The 17,881-nt window shown below is 41.8% G+C and overlaps 1 protein-coding gene across 3 annotated transcripts in view; it reads left to right on the top strand.

Annotated features, from left to right (window-relative positions):
• Positions 1-17,881, top strand: part of LOC137373683 (spermatogenesis-associated protein 7-like) — a 75,831-nt gene that overhangs the window by 38,415 nt on the left and 19,535 nt on the right. For all 3 annotated transcript variants that reach the window (XM_068038847.1, XM_068038848.1, XM_068038849.1), the window contains 2 exons: positions 3,887-4,356; positions 16,145-16,205. In XM_068038847.1, coding sequence (XP_067894948.1) covers positions 3,887-4,356; positions 16,145-16,205 — 531 coding nt within the window. The remainder of the gene's footprint in view (positions 1-3,886; positions 4,357-16,144; positions 16,206-17,881) is intronic.

The raw sequence follows: 17,881 nt of genomic DNA, 5'->3' as shown, positions 1-17,881 counted from the left end.
TGATCCTCCTTTGTTGTTGGAAAGTTTTACAGCATCAGTCTTAGATGAACTCCAGTTTCCCCCAGTTCAATACTGGGAAGACCGTAGTCATTGTCTTCAGCCCCTGCTGCAAATCTGTACCCTTGCTACTAATTCCATCCCTCTCTCTGGCCACTATCTCAGCCTGAAACAGACTGTTTGGAGACTGAGTCTTTTTCAACTGCAGGCTATCTTTCACCTTCTATAAACTTCAAGTCATCCAAAACTGTGCTCCCAAATCGCATCCTCCTATCATACGTTGGCTCCAAAATCCCACAATGCCTCCAATTTAAATTTCTCATGTTTAAGTCCTTGCATGGCTTTACCCCTCCCTATTTCTGTAACCTCCAGCCCTACAAGCAACACCTCACCCCCCCCCCCCCCCCCAAACTCTCTTTCTCTGCCTCTATTTTTTTGATTACACCTCTTTGAAGTGCCTTGTGATATTTTTCTATATTCAAGGCATTATATCCATGTTGTCCAATAGAAATTCGTGATTAGGCACCGATGGGGCTTCAATGATACCATTTTAGCTCTGTACAATAACTTTAATAGAAACTTATTATACAAAATACAGGTCAACATATTTGGTGTATATTTACATAACAAAGATCTACCGCAATTTAGTACAGTACAAGTTTGCAGTTGTTCTTTTATCAAAGTTTGCAATTTTCTAGGTTTTTGTCCAGCAGTTGTGAGTGGTACTTTGATTTCAACAGCCAACTGCTGAGAACGTTGATTCGCACGAGATGCCCAGACCCATCCCTGCTCTTCACCTTTGAAAAAGTATTCAAAGTGAACTAATAGCCATTTTGAATACTTAAAAAAAAAAGTCTTTTGCTCACTAGTTGGACCACCGTTTATTTTCCTGAATGAAAATTCTTCAGTTGGAAATGCATCAGTTTTCACCCTTTTCTGCAAGGAGCAGGGTCACAGCTGCCTTAAAGCTTGCTTTGGTTGATCCAAGTAGGAGATTCAAATTTTATACGTCTTGTTGGGAATTTCCAGTAACACAAGTATCTATTTCTTCTTTGCCCACAACTTCAAAGGGTAAGCAATCTACTCACAAGTGTTGAAAAGCTTACAAAAAGGCCAAAATACTGGAAGGTGATCCTCCATCCTCCAACATTGAATGGGATTGCATTTTGTCCTGAGCACTTGTGACTAGATAGCAGGTGACTGTCTGATGTAATTTCTTTGATGTTGGCTGATGCCTAAACAATCGCTAAATCTGCACCTCTTCGAAAGTCCTTGAGGGTATAGGTGTCAGTGTTGGCTTAATCAAATAAAGGAATGTTGACCATTACTGCCTTCAGAACAATGTGTGCCATAAGCCTTTTGGTCCCAGCATTATCTATGGTCCTTATTCATGTTCCTTACACCAGCTACAAAACATTGATGAACAACTTAGTACTGACTGAAATTCTTCTAAACACTTCGGATAACAGTATTGTCTCTTCCTCTCATCACCATATAGTTTTATAGTGTCAATCTTGATTAGTACCAAGCCATTGAGGTAACACAATATTTAAATCATCTGGCTTCAGCTAATAATTCCTGACCAATTTTTACTTTTCGTTGGTAAGGTTTTGAGTCAAAGTTAGTGAATATAACGAATCATGCATCCTCGGTGCTCTGCTGGTTGAGTCTGTTCAGAGTCCTGTTAGCATCAGCACCTAATGAACCAGTAGCATCAATGATTACTGCCTACGTATAGCTGCTTGGTTGACTTAGAGTCAGTCATTTATGCTACAAAAAGAGGCTGTTCAGCCCATCGAATCCATGCAAGCTCTCCATGGAGCTATGCAGTCAGTCCCACTCCTCCGCTCGATCCCTGTAGCCCTGCAAGTCTATTTCCTTCAGTTGGCCTCCAGTTTCCTTTTGAAGTCATTGTTTGTCTCTGCTTCCATCACTCTTGTGGGCAGCAAGTTCCAGGTCATTACCACCTGCTGTAAAAAAGTTCTTTTCCCTGTATCTCTTGCCCAGAAAATCTCTGTCCCCTAGTCCTTGTACCATTAGTTAATGGGAACAGTTTTCCTTGTCTAATTTATCTAAGCCTGTCATAATCCTGCACACTTCTATTAAATCTGCCCCTCAATCTCCTTTGTTCAAAGGGAACAACCCCCCTTTTCCAACCTAGCCTTGCAACTAAAATCCCCCATCCCTGGAACCATTCTGGTAAATCTCCTCTGCATCCTCTCAAGGACCCTCACATCCTTCCTAAAGTGTGGTGACCAGAACTGGATGCAATACCCCAGTTGGGGCCTAACCAAAGCTTTGTAAGGGTTCAGCATAACTTGCATGCTTTTGTACTCCGTGTTTCTATTTATGAAGCCCAAGATCCCATATGCTTTACTAACCCCACACTCAATATGTTCTGCCATCTTCAAAGATTGATACACATACACCCCCAGGTCTCTCTGTTCCTGCACACTCTTTAGAACTGTGCCATTAAGTATATATTGCCTTTCCCTATTTCTTCAGCCAAAATGCATCACCTCACATTTGCCCGTATTAAATTCCACCTGTCACCTCTCTGCCCATTCTGCTGGCCTGTCTATGTCCTGTTACAGGTGGTTCATATCCTCATTGTTTGCCACAGCTCCAAGTTTTGTGTCATTGGCAAATTTTGAGATTCTACTGTATTGCAAGATCCAAGTCATTTTTGGTCCCAGCACTGACCCTCGGGGAACACCAATGTTGACCATCCTCCAGTCTGAAAAACAACCACTTACTACGACTCACTTTTCTGTCCTTAAACCAATTTTTTTTATTCCAATTGGACACTGACCCTCCTAGTCAGTGAGCCTCAATCTTGTATGCCAGCTTTTTATGTGGCATCTTATCAAATGCTTTCTTAGAATTCATATAAACACCATCCACCGCATTCCCTTCATCAACTTTCTGTTACTTCGTCAAAACATTCAACTAGATTAGTCAAGCATGATCTATCTGCCTTTTACAAATCCATGCTGGCTATCCTTAAAAACCTCTCCATGTCGTGCAATTCTGGTCGCCACACTACCAGAAGGACGTGGAGGCTTTGGAGAGGGTACAGAGGAGGTTTACCAGGATGTTGCCTGGTCTGGCGGGCATTAGCTATGAGGAGAGGTTGGAAAAACTCGGATTGTTTTCACTGGAACGATGGAGGTGGAGGGGCGACATGATAGAGGTTTACAAAGTTATGAGCGGCATAGACAGAGTGGATAGTCAGAAGCTTTTTCCCAGGGTGGAAGAGTCAGTTACTAGGGGACATAGGTTTAAGGTGCAAGGGGCAAGTTTAGAGGGGATGGGCGAGGCAAGTTTTTTACACAGAGGGTGGTGAGTGCCTGGAACTTGCTGCCAGGGGAGGTGGTGGAAGCAGATATGATAGCAACGTTTAAGAGACATCTTGACAAATATATGAATAGGAAGGGAATAGAGGGATATGGGCCCCGGAAGTGCAGAAGGTGTTAGTTTCGGCAGGCATCAAGATCGGCGTAGGCTTGGAGTGCCGAATGGCCTGTTCCTGTGCTGTACTCTTCTTTATTCTTTATTTTTTTGTCATTGTCACTGTTAGAATCCTCAATTCTCAATTAGTGTTTGAGGTGAACACATCCTCAAACGTTATCCTGCCTACCCCTTCAATAAATTCATATTCTTGTAGTGCCATTTTGGATAGATGACTTTCAGATGCTCTACTGTACAATGCTGCTCATAGGAGCTATGCACAAGGCATCTCCTGTTGGTTAGCCATATATCAAAAGGTTTTACTGTCTAATGTCTATACATAGTGAATTTGTATGACAACTTAACTTGTTCCAATGGTGAATTACTTTGTAAATAACATTTTTCACATGCTCATTGCATTTTCATCTTTGGTTGACAGAATCCATCCATACTAGAACACAATGAGATTACCAGAGACTTGGCAAACAGTTGCATGACTCCTGACCGAACCTTTATCACTTCCAAAGGGAAGTTTTTAGTGTTGCCTTCCACTGCCAATATTAGTAAGGAAACTACTCAGAAAACATTCAGTCGATGCTACTCAGACCTGAGCTCCAAGATCTCTACATCTCCCAGACAACATTATAGAACTTTCTGCAATTCGTCAACTAGCCTTGCAAATAGCCAGCTTTGTTACAGATCATTTCAGGATGCACGCCAAAAAACATACGGTGGTGATGTTTTGGAGAAACATGCTCACCATTTTACAAATGGACAACAGTTCACTCCACGCATTCTGAAAAATGAAGCACAGTCTTCTCTGGCCCATTACAGGTATTATACTCCTGTGAAGAAAAAACTCTCAAAAAAGAAACTAGTGACGCAAGAAACACAAACTGATTTCACCAGGTACTATGACTTGTTTTGTCTTTCCAGAATTATTGCTATATAGAATATCAATGACTTTAACTGTTAATTTTAGTTATATTTATATACCTATTTAAGCACAGTAACTTCTCTTGGAGAACTACTTTCAAGCTAAAAAGAGTACACAAATAAAAGTTGAAAATCATTCTGCCCTGAATACACTCTTTTCCCAGAAAATGGGAAGTTTCATAGAGACTGATTGTATAAGGTCCTAATTTTTGAAAACATTTCTGCTTGAATTACATGTCCAGTGAATGTCTCCTGCCAACTGCCATTAAGATAAGGGATTGATATCCTTCCCAATTCTGAATCCTTCCTGATTCTAGTACTTAAACACAACTTAATATTCTAGTTCCCAACAGGACTCAAGTTGATTTATGAAGCTTTCATTTCAGAACTAGCTGTGCAAACAATGGAGTTAGAAAAAGTTTATAGATTTATAGAGTTATGGAGTCATAACAGCACAGGAGGTGGCCGTTTGGCCCATCAAGTCCACGCTGGCTGTCTGTAGAGCAATCTAGTCAGTCCCATTCTCCCACTCTACCCTGTAGCCCTGCAAGTTTACTTCCCTCAAGCGTCCATCCAATTTCCTTTTGAAATCATTGATAGTCTCCGCTTTTACTACCCTTGTAGGCAGTGAGTTCCAGGTCATTACCACTTGCTGTGTTTAAAAAAAAAATTCTTCCTCACATCCCCCCCACATCTCTTGCCTAAAACCTTATATCAGTGTCCCCTAGTCCTCAACTGGGAAAAGTCCCAGCTCTAACAATATAAATGCAACTTGCGCTAGATAAAATTGATCTAAAATATAATTGCTGATCAGATGTGAAGAATTGCCTCTCTGCAGATTTATAACCCTCAGTATAAACTTAAACACAATTTTACAGTCTTTAATGTTACGACCGAGGCGGGAGGAGTGCACTGTCTTTTCAAGTTCCACTTTTCCACAGGTCACAACATATATTTTAAATGCTTACCCAGTTACTGATATGGTCAATCATATATTGTACTCTTTTTATCCCAGAATACAATACACCAATTGGCTTTCTTCAATAAATAACAAAACTATCAGTTTATTATAAAACCAGACTTATCCAGTAACGAAGCAAGGCATTAACACACAGATTGATATGAAAATTCCCATTTTAAATACCACCCAACCACCGCCCCCCCCCCCACTCCACACACACACACCAGTTAACTGAAAAATAGATAAATTTTCTCTGCAGAGCTCTTTTATCAAAAAAGGAATAATTTGGCCAAATACTTGCTCATACTTGAGGAAAAAAGGAGAAGCTATGGAAGGATGCCAGTTGGCCCTTTTGGTCTGGCTTCCAGGTGTACGGAGACGGGTCACTAGCATCTTTTCTGGAGTAGTTTGTTCTGGAGTTGTCGAGAAATAGTCTGGTAGGCTTTCCAGGAGAAATGTGGCAGCAGGGGTTTCAATTATCACACTCTGGATTCACAGGGTCTTTGCAAAGAGATGAGCTGGGTGTTTTTCTCTTGGCAGGTTGATCTCCAACTGCTTTCAAACACCGTCCACACCCCAAGTGAACCGAAACAATATCTCAGAAGCAAAACCCCAAACAGCAAGTCAGAACCACCTGACCACTCATAAATCTTGACATGTCACTTCTCTGTAAACATCTCCCCCAAGTCACCAAGGTTTCTGTTTTATTTATCTTAAGGCATGTGATGTCCAGTAAAGGTTGTTTTCAAACCCATCTCAAGTGTCCTTTCAGTGAACTTTCAACAAAAAAAGACTCCAACATCTATGAAATCTTCAACCTTCCAAAATCAAATCCACTTCCACTGCTTTAAATATGAGTCCTCAAAAAGATTTAACCAAAAATTGGAAGCACTTTCATAACATTAACTAAAGTCATCTGAAGGATTGAAGGAAAGGTTGCACGTTCCCGCCAATTCTATATAAAAAAAAGTTAGTTGACCTACTACAGATATCTTTAAATTCAGTTCTCAATAAATAAGATTAGTTCAGTTTAGTACAAAATTTACCAATGCTCTGTGAGTGCATCAATTGCATTGTGAAAATCTAGTTACTTAGATTTTAGTTCTACGTAAAACCTTTTTGATAACTTGAAATGAGTTATGTAGTAGCTCAATTAGAATTGGGTTTCAGCTTCAATTATGACTTATTTTACAAAGTATTTACAGCACAGAAACAGGCCATTCAGCCCAGTAGATCCATGCTGGTGCTTATTCTTCAGATCAGCATCTTCTCACCCTTCTTCATCTAACCCCATCAACATATCCTTCTATTTCTTTCTCCCTCATACTTATCTAGTTTCCCCTTAAATTTATCTATGCTAGTCGCCACAACTAGTGGTAACGAGTTCCATATTCTCACCACTCTCTGGGTGAAGAAGTTTCTTCTTAATTCCGTGTTAGACTTATTAATGACCAAATTATATTAGTGGCCTTTGGTTCTGGTCTCATCCGCAAGTGGAAAATCAAACCCTTTCATAATCTTCATTACTTCTATCGGGTCACTACTTTTCTTCGATCGTCTCTTTCCTAAAGAAAAGAGCCCTGGCATGCTCAACCTTTCCTGATAAGTACTCTCTAAACTGTGCATTGGACAGTGATTTATCGATAATCAGGGTATGTATTATTCTGATGAAATGCACAGAAAGGACATGAGTGTGGCTAGTTGAAAACAATAATTTGAGTGAGATTTTTATTCATTTAGCAGAAAGGTTATTAGCCCCGAAAATGAACTTTTTTCTTTTTGCATCTAGGACTGCATAAATACTGAATAAAACTCCCCTAATCTTGACATCACTAGTATGACATTTTATTTGCAATTATCCCCAGATGGTTTAGATGCTAAAGAGCCTCCGACATGGCCAAAATAGTGTCTTAAGCTGCAACACTGGTTTAGCCTGCATTTAACGCAAGATGCCATCTTTATAAAGAGTCGAAGTGTGTATTAGGAATAGCTGCTCAGTGGATCATTAAGGGGCTGATTGACAATTAAACTTCCTACTAGAGCTCATTAACAAGGCTGCATGGAATTTTGGGGGTAGTGCTTCAATTAACAATCTCTCCTAACAGCAACCAGCTGAACAGGAGTAAGCAAGTCATTCAGGATTTCAAGCACGACTTAAAGCTATGCTCAGCTTTCAGTGTTCATTTCCTGATTGAGACCGACTGACTACACTGTTTGAAGGGAAACTTTTTGGGATACATTGTTAAGACTTCAACACTCTATCAGTATTTTTCCTGGAAATTCTCTCAGGGATTCAGTTAATAAGTGTGAGTACTGGACTAGACGAACTTATAGGAGTCATCAGGAGAAAGGAAGTGCTTGGTCATGGGCCTCGTGCTAGAGGCTCTCCATGTTCCACTTAAGGAATTGGAAGAGGAGATGAGGCCAGGCAGAGCAACACCAGCTGCTGCAAGGGGGAGGGACAGGAGGGCTTTTGGTAGGATGCCCTATGCACCCAGGATCTTCAGAGAGCACTACTCCTACATTCACTTGACCCAAGATCAGTACATGAGTCAGAGTCACAGACTCATTACAGTACAAAAGGATGCAATTTGGACCATCGAGTCTATGCCGGCTCTCTGTAGAGCAATCCAGTCAGTCCCATTCTCCCACTCTACCCTGCAGCCCTGCAAGTTTATTTCCTTCAAAGTTTATTGCCCATCCAGTTTCCTTTTGAAATCATTGATCGTGTCTACTTCCACCACCCTCTTAGGCATCAAGTTTCAGTTCATCAGCACTTGCTGTGTAAAAACAAAGTTCTTCCTCACGTTTCCCCCTGCATCTGGTGGCCAAAACCTTCAATCTGTGTTCCCTAGTCCTTGTAACATCAGTTAACGGGAATAGTTTTTCCTTGTTACAACCAGGTGAGAAAGGGTTCTAGGGTTCCCTCTCAGCCTTCACCTGGTCTTACTGTACAGGGTTTAATTTTAAACACACTGTTTTTAGCTCCCCCTTGGTGAATCCTTGTTCACTGCTTTCCAATTGTAAGCCAAAGAAACCAGCCAAATAGGTTCTCTTAGGTTTAAAGAAGAAAGGTTGAAATTTGTTAAACTTAAACTCTCATTCGATTTACGCCTACGGATACACGACGCGCCCACGCTAGCATGCATAAAGAGCAGAAGAAATAAAGTGGAAAGGTTTGAGGCAATATCTGAAGATGGTTTTTGGTTACTGTTCTTTGAGCTCGCTGTAGAATCCTTGATTGGAAGTAGATCTTGCTTTTCATTGGGGCCCAGTATTCTTCTTAAACCTTGTTCGATGTAGGACACTTTCCTCTCTTGGGGTTCACGTGTCTTCAGTGGATTTGGAGTTCCGTGAGAAAGAGATTGGAGCAGATAGGAGAGGTCTGCTCAGTCCAGGAGCAAACAGTCTCTCTCTCTCTCAAACTGTTTGTACAATTCAAAAAAACTCAGGTTGCCCAGCTGGTTAGTCATGTGACTAGCTGATTTGACCACGTCTGTTTGTGGATTGGGCCATCTTGGCAGTCATCCTGGAATGTGAGCTTCCTCACCTTCAAAACCTGGTGATCAAAGTCCATTGTGGGTTGAATGTGTCAGGGACTGGTCCTTTTGTCTCCACAAGCACTGTCTGTTAGTATGTAAATGCTTTTTCCAGCCACCTCTGATCTGTTTAACAACATTTCCTCACTCCCGCAACAGTTCAAAAATCAATGTTCATATGACAATATTAATATGCCTCATTCTTGGCAGGTGGGGGTTTGCATGACACTTGTCTAACTTATTTTATCAAAGCCTATCATAATTTTGTACACTTCTATCAAATCTCCACTCAATCTCCTTTGCTCCTGGGAGAACAACCCCAGCTTTTCCAACCTAAGCTTGAACTTAAAACCCCCATCCCTGGAACCATTCTGGTAAATCTCCTGCACCCTGTCAAGGACCCTCGCATCCTTTCTAAAGTGTGATGACTAGAACCGGATGCAATACCCTGTGACCTAATCAGATCGGTGACTGCGCTTTACCAAGGAGGTTGTCGCAGAGGTATGTGACCCTGCGGAATGAACACTAAGACAACACAGCCAGGATTATCAAGGTTACAGTAGCACTTAATTTTTATGTTACTGGAACTTCCACAGGTGATATAAGTAACGTATCATAATCCTCTATGCACTTCTGCATAAGGGAGGTCTCTGCGGTTCTGCACACTGAGGAATGACTATATATCATCTGGTATTGCCAGACAAGACCAGAGGTAGAGAACGCCAGGATTTATCAGGATTGTGGAATTTCCCATGGTTCAGGAAGCATGGCCATGTGAGCCCCTCATTTGAACTCGGAGGAAAGGATTCCATTCCCTCAATGTGCAGCTTGTGTGCAACCACCAGCAGCGCATCATGCAAGTGAACGCATGCTATCCAGGGAGTTGCCACAATTCATTTATAATGTGACAGCCATTCATTCCATAGATCTTTGAGCCACAACGCAATGTGCTTGGCTGGCTACTAGGTGTCAAAGAATATCCTCTGATCCATGGCTTATGACTCTCAAAAAAGCTGCAGACTTGAGCTGAGGACTCATAATGAGAGCCACTCAGCCAGCGCAGAGGTTTAGATGTCTTGAATGGCCAATTGGTGCCATGCAGTACTTAGCCAAGAAGGTCTGCAGATTTATGGTGATTTGTTGCATGCTCCACAATTTGGTGATCATGGAAGACCAGCTGTTAACACCAGAAATTGCGTCAGAGTTCTTATAAGCCAAAAGGGGATGGGGACCAGCGGGAGCACTAGACAAATCCAGATAGACGGCCCATACCTGGGAGGGATGCTTGCCCACATTTAATTGAACAGTGCTTTTCAAGGATGCGCTTTGTTAAACTCCAGAAAGCTTGTTATGGAAGGATAATGCTGGAGCCTATCTTTACTCAGTTTCACATTTAGTGTACAGAGTAAAAGGATTACAAACATGTAGCTTCTCATTCAAAACCCTCCACCAATCTCAATAAGTGTATGCTTATAAGTGCTCAAGTAAGATCCCAATTAACACCCTCCAGCTGTATATAATCAAACAATTGATACACAATTAAGATTCCCTTCTTTCTTTTATAATACAACGTGGATTAATATGCTGAAACAACATTTCAAAATAAATTCCATATTACATTGTAAAACACCCCTCCTCTAGCACCCCTAACAATTTCTTTGTACTAGCATTTTGTTTTGTGAAACCATCGGGTAGCTAATGACTTGCATCTACCCATTTAAGTTTGGAGATTTCCTTTCTCTCCAGCATTTGTTTCAATCCAGCAAGGTCAATATGTAGTCTTTTCTCACTCACACTTTTTGTTGGGTGTACATTGTCCTACAAAGAACTATTATCCACAACATTCAATAGGTATCCTATCTTCAGTATGTCCCTTGTTCAGAGTTTCACCCAAAATATTTGACAAATAGAATCTCTTATCCACTGTCTCAATAAGACCCAGTGTTTCCACAGCTAAAGTTCTTTTAACAACCCGTTTTATTTTCTTAACCTCCCAAGCTAAAGAACGACATTTCCCATTTTCACCCATCAGAAATATTATGAAGCCAGCTGCATTAGAATACCCATCAGCAAGATTAGCATGTGAAGCATCACTAAAAATTATTAGCTTCATGTTTTTTGGGTCACCTAAGGACGGGAACTTCAGTACACATTTCTCCAGATTTAGTTTTTTTTAATGTTTTATTTGTCCTTGAAACATCCCAACATTGAGAATGTTTTATCATCATCGTGCTTAACTCCAGCACATCAAAACTAACATCAGGTCTAGTCTGAGTGCACAACCAGTTTAATTGACCTATCAAGCTTCGCAATAACTCAGTCTCTGCTTTAGATATGTCATCATCGTCCTGTGATGACTTAACACAATTAACCAGGATGGGAGTAACACTCTCTGAATAGGATTGTTGATTTAAAGTTATTCCAGACCTAGTCAGCTTAATATCTAAACCAATATATTTAAAGGCCCCACAAGCCTGACTCCCAATCTTAAATTCTGCCTGAATCTTATTAATAACGTATTTCTCAAAGTCCGCAGTACCACCGCATAAGAAATCATGAACGTGCGTCATGGAGATGCCTGAAAGTTTCCCTTTATGATACCCATACGACATTGCAGGATCTGCTTTTAGTTGAACACAACCAATTTTCAACAAAACAGATCTCACCGAGAAATACCACACCCTGGAAGCATCATTAAGACCATAGATGCATTTGTTCAGTTTCCATAGTTTTCCTTCTGCACCTGCTGCCTCTTTGGGTGGTTTCAGAAACACTTCCCTCTGAAAAGTATCACCTCGCAGAAATGCGACTTGATGTCAATGGATCTACACTCCCTTGAATATGTGGCCAAAAGAGCTAAAAAAAAATTCAAAATTACTTTTCTAGCTGTAGGAGAGTCCACTCTAACATCGGTATCATCCAAACGCAAAACCCCTCGAAACTAGTCTCGCTTTAGCCTTACAAGTTCCATCAGAAAGGACTTTTTCAGTACAAATCCATCTATGTGACAAAGCTGTCTGTCCCCTATCTGGTACCTCAGAATAAACTCCAAACTCTCTCCTACTCTCTAAGTCCTTATGTTTTGCTTCTCTTATTAGTTTATCCTCAAGTTTATTGGCAGCCACTAAAACTGCATGTCATGAGGTCTTCTGCTTCTAGTTCTATTCCGAGACTGCTGTCTCGCCTCAGTTTCATTGTGGAGTCTGCTCAAACTATGGCCTGCATTAGCTCTTTGATGTCTTTAGGGACCACTGCTAGAAGATCTCCCTCACACATTATCGGAGGCTCTTTCTCTGGTATGTGATCACTTCCTTATGCAAGAGTCACTTCCAGGCCCACTTAAAACTTGCAATGCACTTTCTTACCCTCTACTCTTTCACCCCATTCTGCCAGTCCATGGACCTTGCTTCTTGTCCATCATCTTGAACATTTAACCAATATTTAAACTTGCCTGTAGATTTTCCTGTACGTCCCACAATTGTTGCATCCCTCCATTTATTAGACCCCTCTGAAATATATGTCTCCCAAGTACCTACTCGGGGCCATTGTCCTTTGGATGTGATAGTTCTTTCTTGAGTGTCATGATCCCTCATTACTATTCAACCCTTGACCTACTTCATTCTGTTCCTCAGAGCCTTCACCACAAAACACATGAGTATTTGAGGTACAAGGTGCATCGTTTCCATCTATTACCTGCTCGGATTCTGAGATTTTGTAATCAACCCTGATCAATCACGAGGAATGAACCTTAACAGTTTGATTTCCATGCTTGATAACTACTGTATTACCATCACGACCCATTACCTTACCCTTCCGTTCCCTGCGGCCCTCTCTTTTATAATACACCAAATCTCCTGAACTAAGTTCTGTCTCACATGGACTTATATGATGCCTCAGAGCTCTGCAAATTTTCTCAGAGACCTAAGCCTTGATGAAAGCGCATCTCACTGCATGTAAAGTATTCAAATGCGCAGAAAAAATGGAACTAATTGTTGTAGCTGCTAGAGCAGGAGGACTGTCACACAGTACTGAAGGCAATTTGGGATTCCACTCATAGACCAATTGATGGGGACTATATCCTCCAACCATCTGAAGCAAATTCTTCACATGAACCGTCATTGCCAGGGCAGTTGTCAACTTGCGGTTTGGCTGGTTAGCTAAGATTTTATGCAGCATTTCATCAACCACAGCATAATTCCTTTCACAGAGCACAATGAAGAAAGAATTCAAATTTTAAAAAAGTAACCAGTGTCCACATATCCACTTCTTTCTTCCACTGCTCATATGGTTCAGGCTCAGAACATCAGAGGGTAATCATACCCTGGCAATTTACATTTTCTTTGTGTCATATTTTCCACAATTTAATTTAATTTTTTTAAGTTAAAGAAGAAAAAATCCTAGTTTCCAACGTTCGTCTTTTGGCAACCATCCTCTGTTACCGTGTTAAACTCCTGAAAACTTGTTACGGAATGATAATGCTGGAGCAGATCTTTACTCAGCTTCACATTTATTGTACAGAATCAAAGGATTACAAACATGTAGATCCTCACTTGGAACCCTGTACCAGTCTCAGTAAGTGTCTGCTTTTAAGTGCTCAAGTAAGACCCCAATTAACATCCTCCATCTGCATATAATCAAACAATTGTTACACAATTAACAGATTAACATGCTTCACCGTTAGACTCTGGAGCACTGTTGCCACGTGATTTACCTTCTACGACTGAGGTTCCATCAGGAAGTTTATCATCTGCACCCAGTTGTTTCAAATCCTTCCCCATGAAGACCACCAATTCCACGACTACCAATTATAACAACAACTTACCATAATTGATCTTCATCGGCAGCACAATTAAGCAATGGAAAATGCACAACTAACAATTTTTAAACTGTTCACCCTGTGTTTAGCCTTAGTGGCTATCTATAAGTACTCTTGCCCAATCTGGTGCTTCTACAAAGTTCAACTCCAGTGTCAGCAGCAGGCAAGGTGATGACAGCTGGGATTCTGAAGAGGGCAGTTCAGATGTCCTCCTGGGATGTGCTTGAGAGGCTGTGGACTATGGTGGCTCTTTTTCAGACTGCACCATCTCAGCATGCATTTTAGCAGTCTGGCTGACAGGCAACTGCAAGTGGAATGGTGCAGTGGTGGGGGAGGGAACAGCAATGCTGACATCCGGAGAGAAGCAAGTAAGTTTTTGCGCCAGATTCCCATGCCGCGACCTCGGGACCTCTGTTCAGCCAGCCCAGTGATCTGGTGGAGGATAGATCTCTGGTCATTGTAGATGCTGTGCAAGCCCCTTTCAATCCAGGAGCCCAAAGCCACCTTGGCAGCTGCCTGAGCCTCCATTGCAGCACTTTGCCGTTCCATGGAAGACGTAAGTAGTGCAATGGAAGCTGTTTCGCATCCATTGGAGCACTATTGTCATTCCAGGCAAGCCACAATGACTGCACTGGACGCTGTGACCTCAGTAAGCATATATTGTTAGCCAATCTCTCCATGCCGGAGAGGATGTGTTCCAGGCTATGCATGAAACTACAGACCAAGATGGAGGTGGACTGCTCCAATCTCCTAGCCATGACCTGTAAACTTTCAGACAGGCTCTCCACTGTGCCAAGCATTTGGTTTGGTACATGCTTCAGTCTTTTAAAGCTTGGCCCTGCGAGGTCCTCATTTGACTCCTCTACAGCAGAACTAGCATGTGTCCTTGCCTCTCAGCAAGGTGGCACCTGTGGTGTTCCTGCCACCCAGTGTGATTGCTGCCCACTAGTGCCCAGTGCAATCTCCTTCTAACATAGACTGTACGTTATGCATGGTGCCTGTGTCATTGTTAGTCATTGATGCAGTGCATTCTTCCTTGCTCTCCTCTTCCTCTGGGGTGGAGGCTTGTCTTGCACCTGCTCTGGGAGCCTGCAATGATAAAGCTAACAGGTTAAGGTGCAACACCGATAGGAGGATGTGTGTGATGAGACCATATGGAGCTTGAGAGTGAGGAGAGGTCAGGGATCAGGAAGAGTTGTGCATCTGTAAGGAAGCTGGAGTGGCCAAATACCTCTAGGCAATATGCCCCTGCTCTGCCTCTGGCCATGATGTCTCCTTCTTAAAGGGGAGTGATGTCATGCAGGTGTGCTTGACCTCCCCTGGCCAGGTCCTGCTGCCACCTGTTAAGTGCTATCTTGTCCTGGAAGAGTAAGAGTATGTGTTTTGTGTGTGTGATGCCACACATGGTTGAAGAGATGTGGCTGAGGTGTGAGTAGTGCCTATGAAGAATGCAATAGTGTGGGGTTGTAAATGTCAGTGTACAGTTAGGTGGTGGATGAAGCATGTTGAGGTTGTGTTGCTGGTGATGGTGCAGTTATTGAGAAGTGTGTTTGTGAGGTAGGATCTTACTTTGACGGCACATGTCAAGTCATTACATTTCTTGCAGCACTGGAGTCATGTCCTGGGGCCAGGGCTCCTGGATGTCACTGCCCAGGCGATCTCCTCCCACATGTGCCACACCAGTTACCTCTGTGGCCTCCTTTCCCTCCTCCTCTCACTACTCCACCAGAATCTCCAGTGCCACATTCATGAACCTGGGCCCCCCCCTCTCTAGATACCTGAGCCATCCTTCCACGTTGGCTTCTTCTCCAGCCAGAACAATACACACCTTCAGTAGGAGTTGGTGAGTGTAGGCTACATATTTAGGTCCAGGAAAATGTTATTTAGCCAGCGCCCGAATTGTTAACCGTGGAGGTGTCGGTTTCAGTGTCTGCAGGCACATTTTAAATCACGCTAATCATCAATTAGCTAAATCCATGCTTTCAAATAGGTGTTTCTTATTAGCACAGCACCCACTTAGTGCCTGTTTTCATCATTTCACCACAATGACCCCCTTCAGTTTCCTGCCCGAATGTTCTCATTGCTCATCAGTGGAATTGCTAAATTGGTGACAGTCTTTGATTATGCCTGGCTTTAGGCTATAGAATTGCGCTCACTATGATCTAAATCAAGTCTATTAAACATGGTTTCATTTTGGAACCTGACAGTTAGCAGAAAGTGATTTTGAAACCTAAAGTTCAGAGAACAACAGAAGAGAGTTGTAATCCATTCTGCTACCTTGTTGCACATATTTTATGTAATATCACCTTAAAATAGTCTCAATTATGAATATTTTAAAGTAGAACTAAGGATTAAGAAATATTTTGTTCTTTTTGTATACAGAAATGCTATTGCAGTCTTCAAACAGTTAAATTATAGTTCATAAAGGTGTGTTTATATTTGTAGCTCTCAAGATGCATCGTTACTTCGGAACAAGAAGGATCATTCACACCTGGCTTCATCACAGGTTAGGTGATGAACAGTTCCCTTCTACTGTAGGCAATCTTAAATGTTGCGCTGAAAGATTAATCTTCATGTTACTCAGGTGAAATATAATATGACTGAATATTCCATACACAGAGTAGAGTCATAGTCATTTATGGCATAGAAGAAGGCTATTCGGCCCATCGAGTCCATGCCAACTTTTTGCAGAGCAATCCAGTCAGTCCCACTCCCTGGCTCAATCCCTGTAGCTCTGCAAGTTTATTTCCTTCAAATGCCCATCTAATTTCCTTTTGAAATCATTGTTTCTGCTTCCACTACCCTCGTGGGCAGGGACTTCCAGGTCATTACCACTTGCTGCATAAAAAAGTTCTTCCTCACATTCTCCTGAATCTCTTGCCCAAAACCTTCAATCTGTGTCCCCTAGTCCTTGTACCATGAGTTAATAGGAACAGTTTTTCCTTGTCTAACTTATCTAAGCCTGTCATAATCTTGTACACCTCTATTAAATCTGCCCCTCAATCTCCTTTGCTGTAAGGAGAACAACTCCAGCTTTTCCAACCTAAGCTTGTAACTAAATTCCGCCATCCCTAGAACCATTCTCGTAAATCTCCACTGCACCCTTTCAAGGACCCTCACATCCTTCCTAAAGTGTGGTGACCAGAACTCTAGTTGTGGTCTAACCAGAGCTTTATAAAGGTTTAGCATAACTTCCCTGCTTTCGTACTCGATACCTCTATTTATGAAGCCCAAGATCCCATATGCTTTGCTAACCACTTTGCTAAACGCTTTCTTAAAATCCATGTCAACAACATATATTGCTTTCCCTTCATAGAGCTTCCTTGCTACTTCGTCAAAAATTCAATTAGATTAGTCAAGCACGATCTGCCTTTTACAAATCCATGCTGTCTCTCCTTAATTAACTCAAATCTCTCCAAGTGCCTGTTGATTTTTTTCCCTTATTATTTTTTCTAAAACTTTAACTACCCCTGATGTTAAACTGACCAGCCTGTAGTTACCAGGCATGTCCTTATGCCCTTTCTTGAATAAAGATGTTATATTTGCCACTCTCCAATCCTCTGGCACCTCCCCCATATCTAGGGAAGATTGGTAAATTATGGCAAGCCCTTTCGCTGTCTCCACCCTCACTTCCTTTAGCAATCTGGGATGCAAGCCATCCGGACCAGGTAACTTATCTACCCTAAGCATAGCCAGCCTTTCCAGTACCTCCTCCCTCAATTGTTACCCTATCCATTGCCTCTTCACACCTATCCATTGTCTTTCCACTTCTACTGATATTTTGTCAAATTCCTCTTCCTTCGTAAACACCCACACAAAGTACTCATTAAGAATTCTCGTCTTTCCCTGTGCCTCTAAGCATATATTACCCTCTTTGTCCCTAATTGGCCCCACTCCACCTCTTACTACCCACTTACTATTTACATGCCGGTAGAAGATTTTTGGGTTCCCTTTTATGTTGACTGCCATTCTATTCTCATATTCTCCCTTTGCCAGTCTTATTTTCCTCTCTCAACTTATTATATTTGGCCTGGTTATCACTTGAAGAATTCACTTGACACGTATCATACACCCTTTTTTTTTTGCTTCATCATAATTTATTTTATTTAGAGATACAGCACTGAAACAGGCCCTTCGGCCCACCGAGTCTGTGCCGACCAACAACCACCCATTTATACTAAC

The sequence above is a fragment of the Heterodontus francisci genome, chromosome 9, assembly GCF_036365525.1.
Source record: "Heterodontus francisci isolate sHetFra1 chromosome 9, sHetFra1.hap1, whole genome shotgun sequence".
NCBI classification, from domain to species: Eukaryota; Metazoa; Chordata; class Chondrichthyes; order Heterodontiformes; family Heterodontidae; genus Heterodontus; species Heterodontus francisci.
This window is presented reverse-complemented; position numbering and strand designations above follow the sequence as displayed.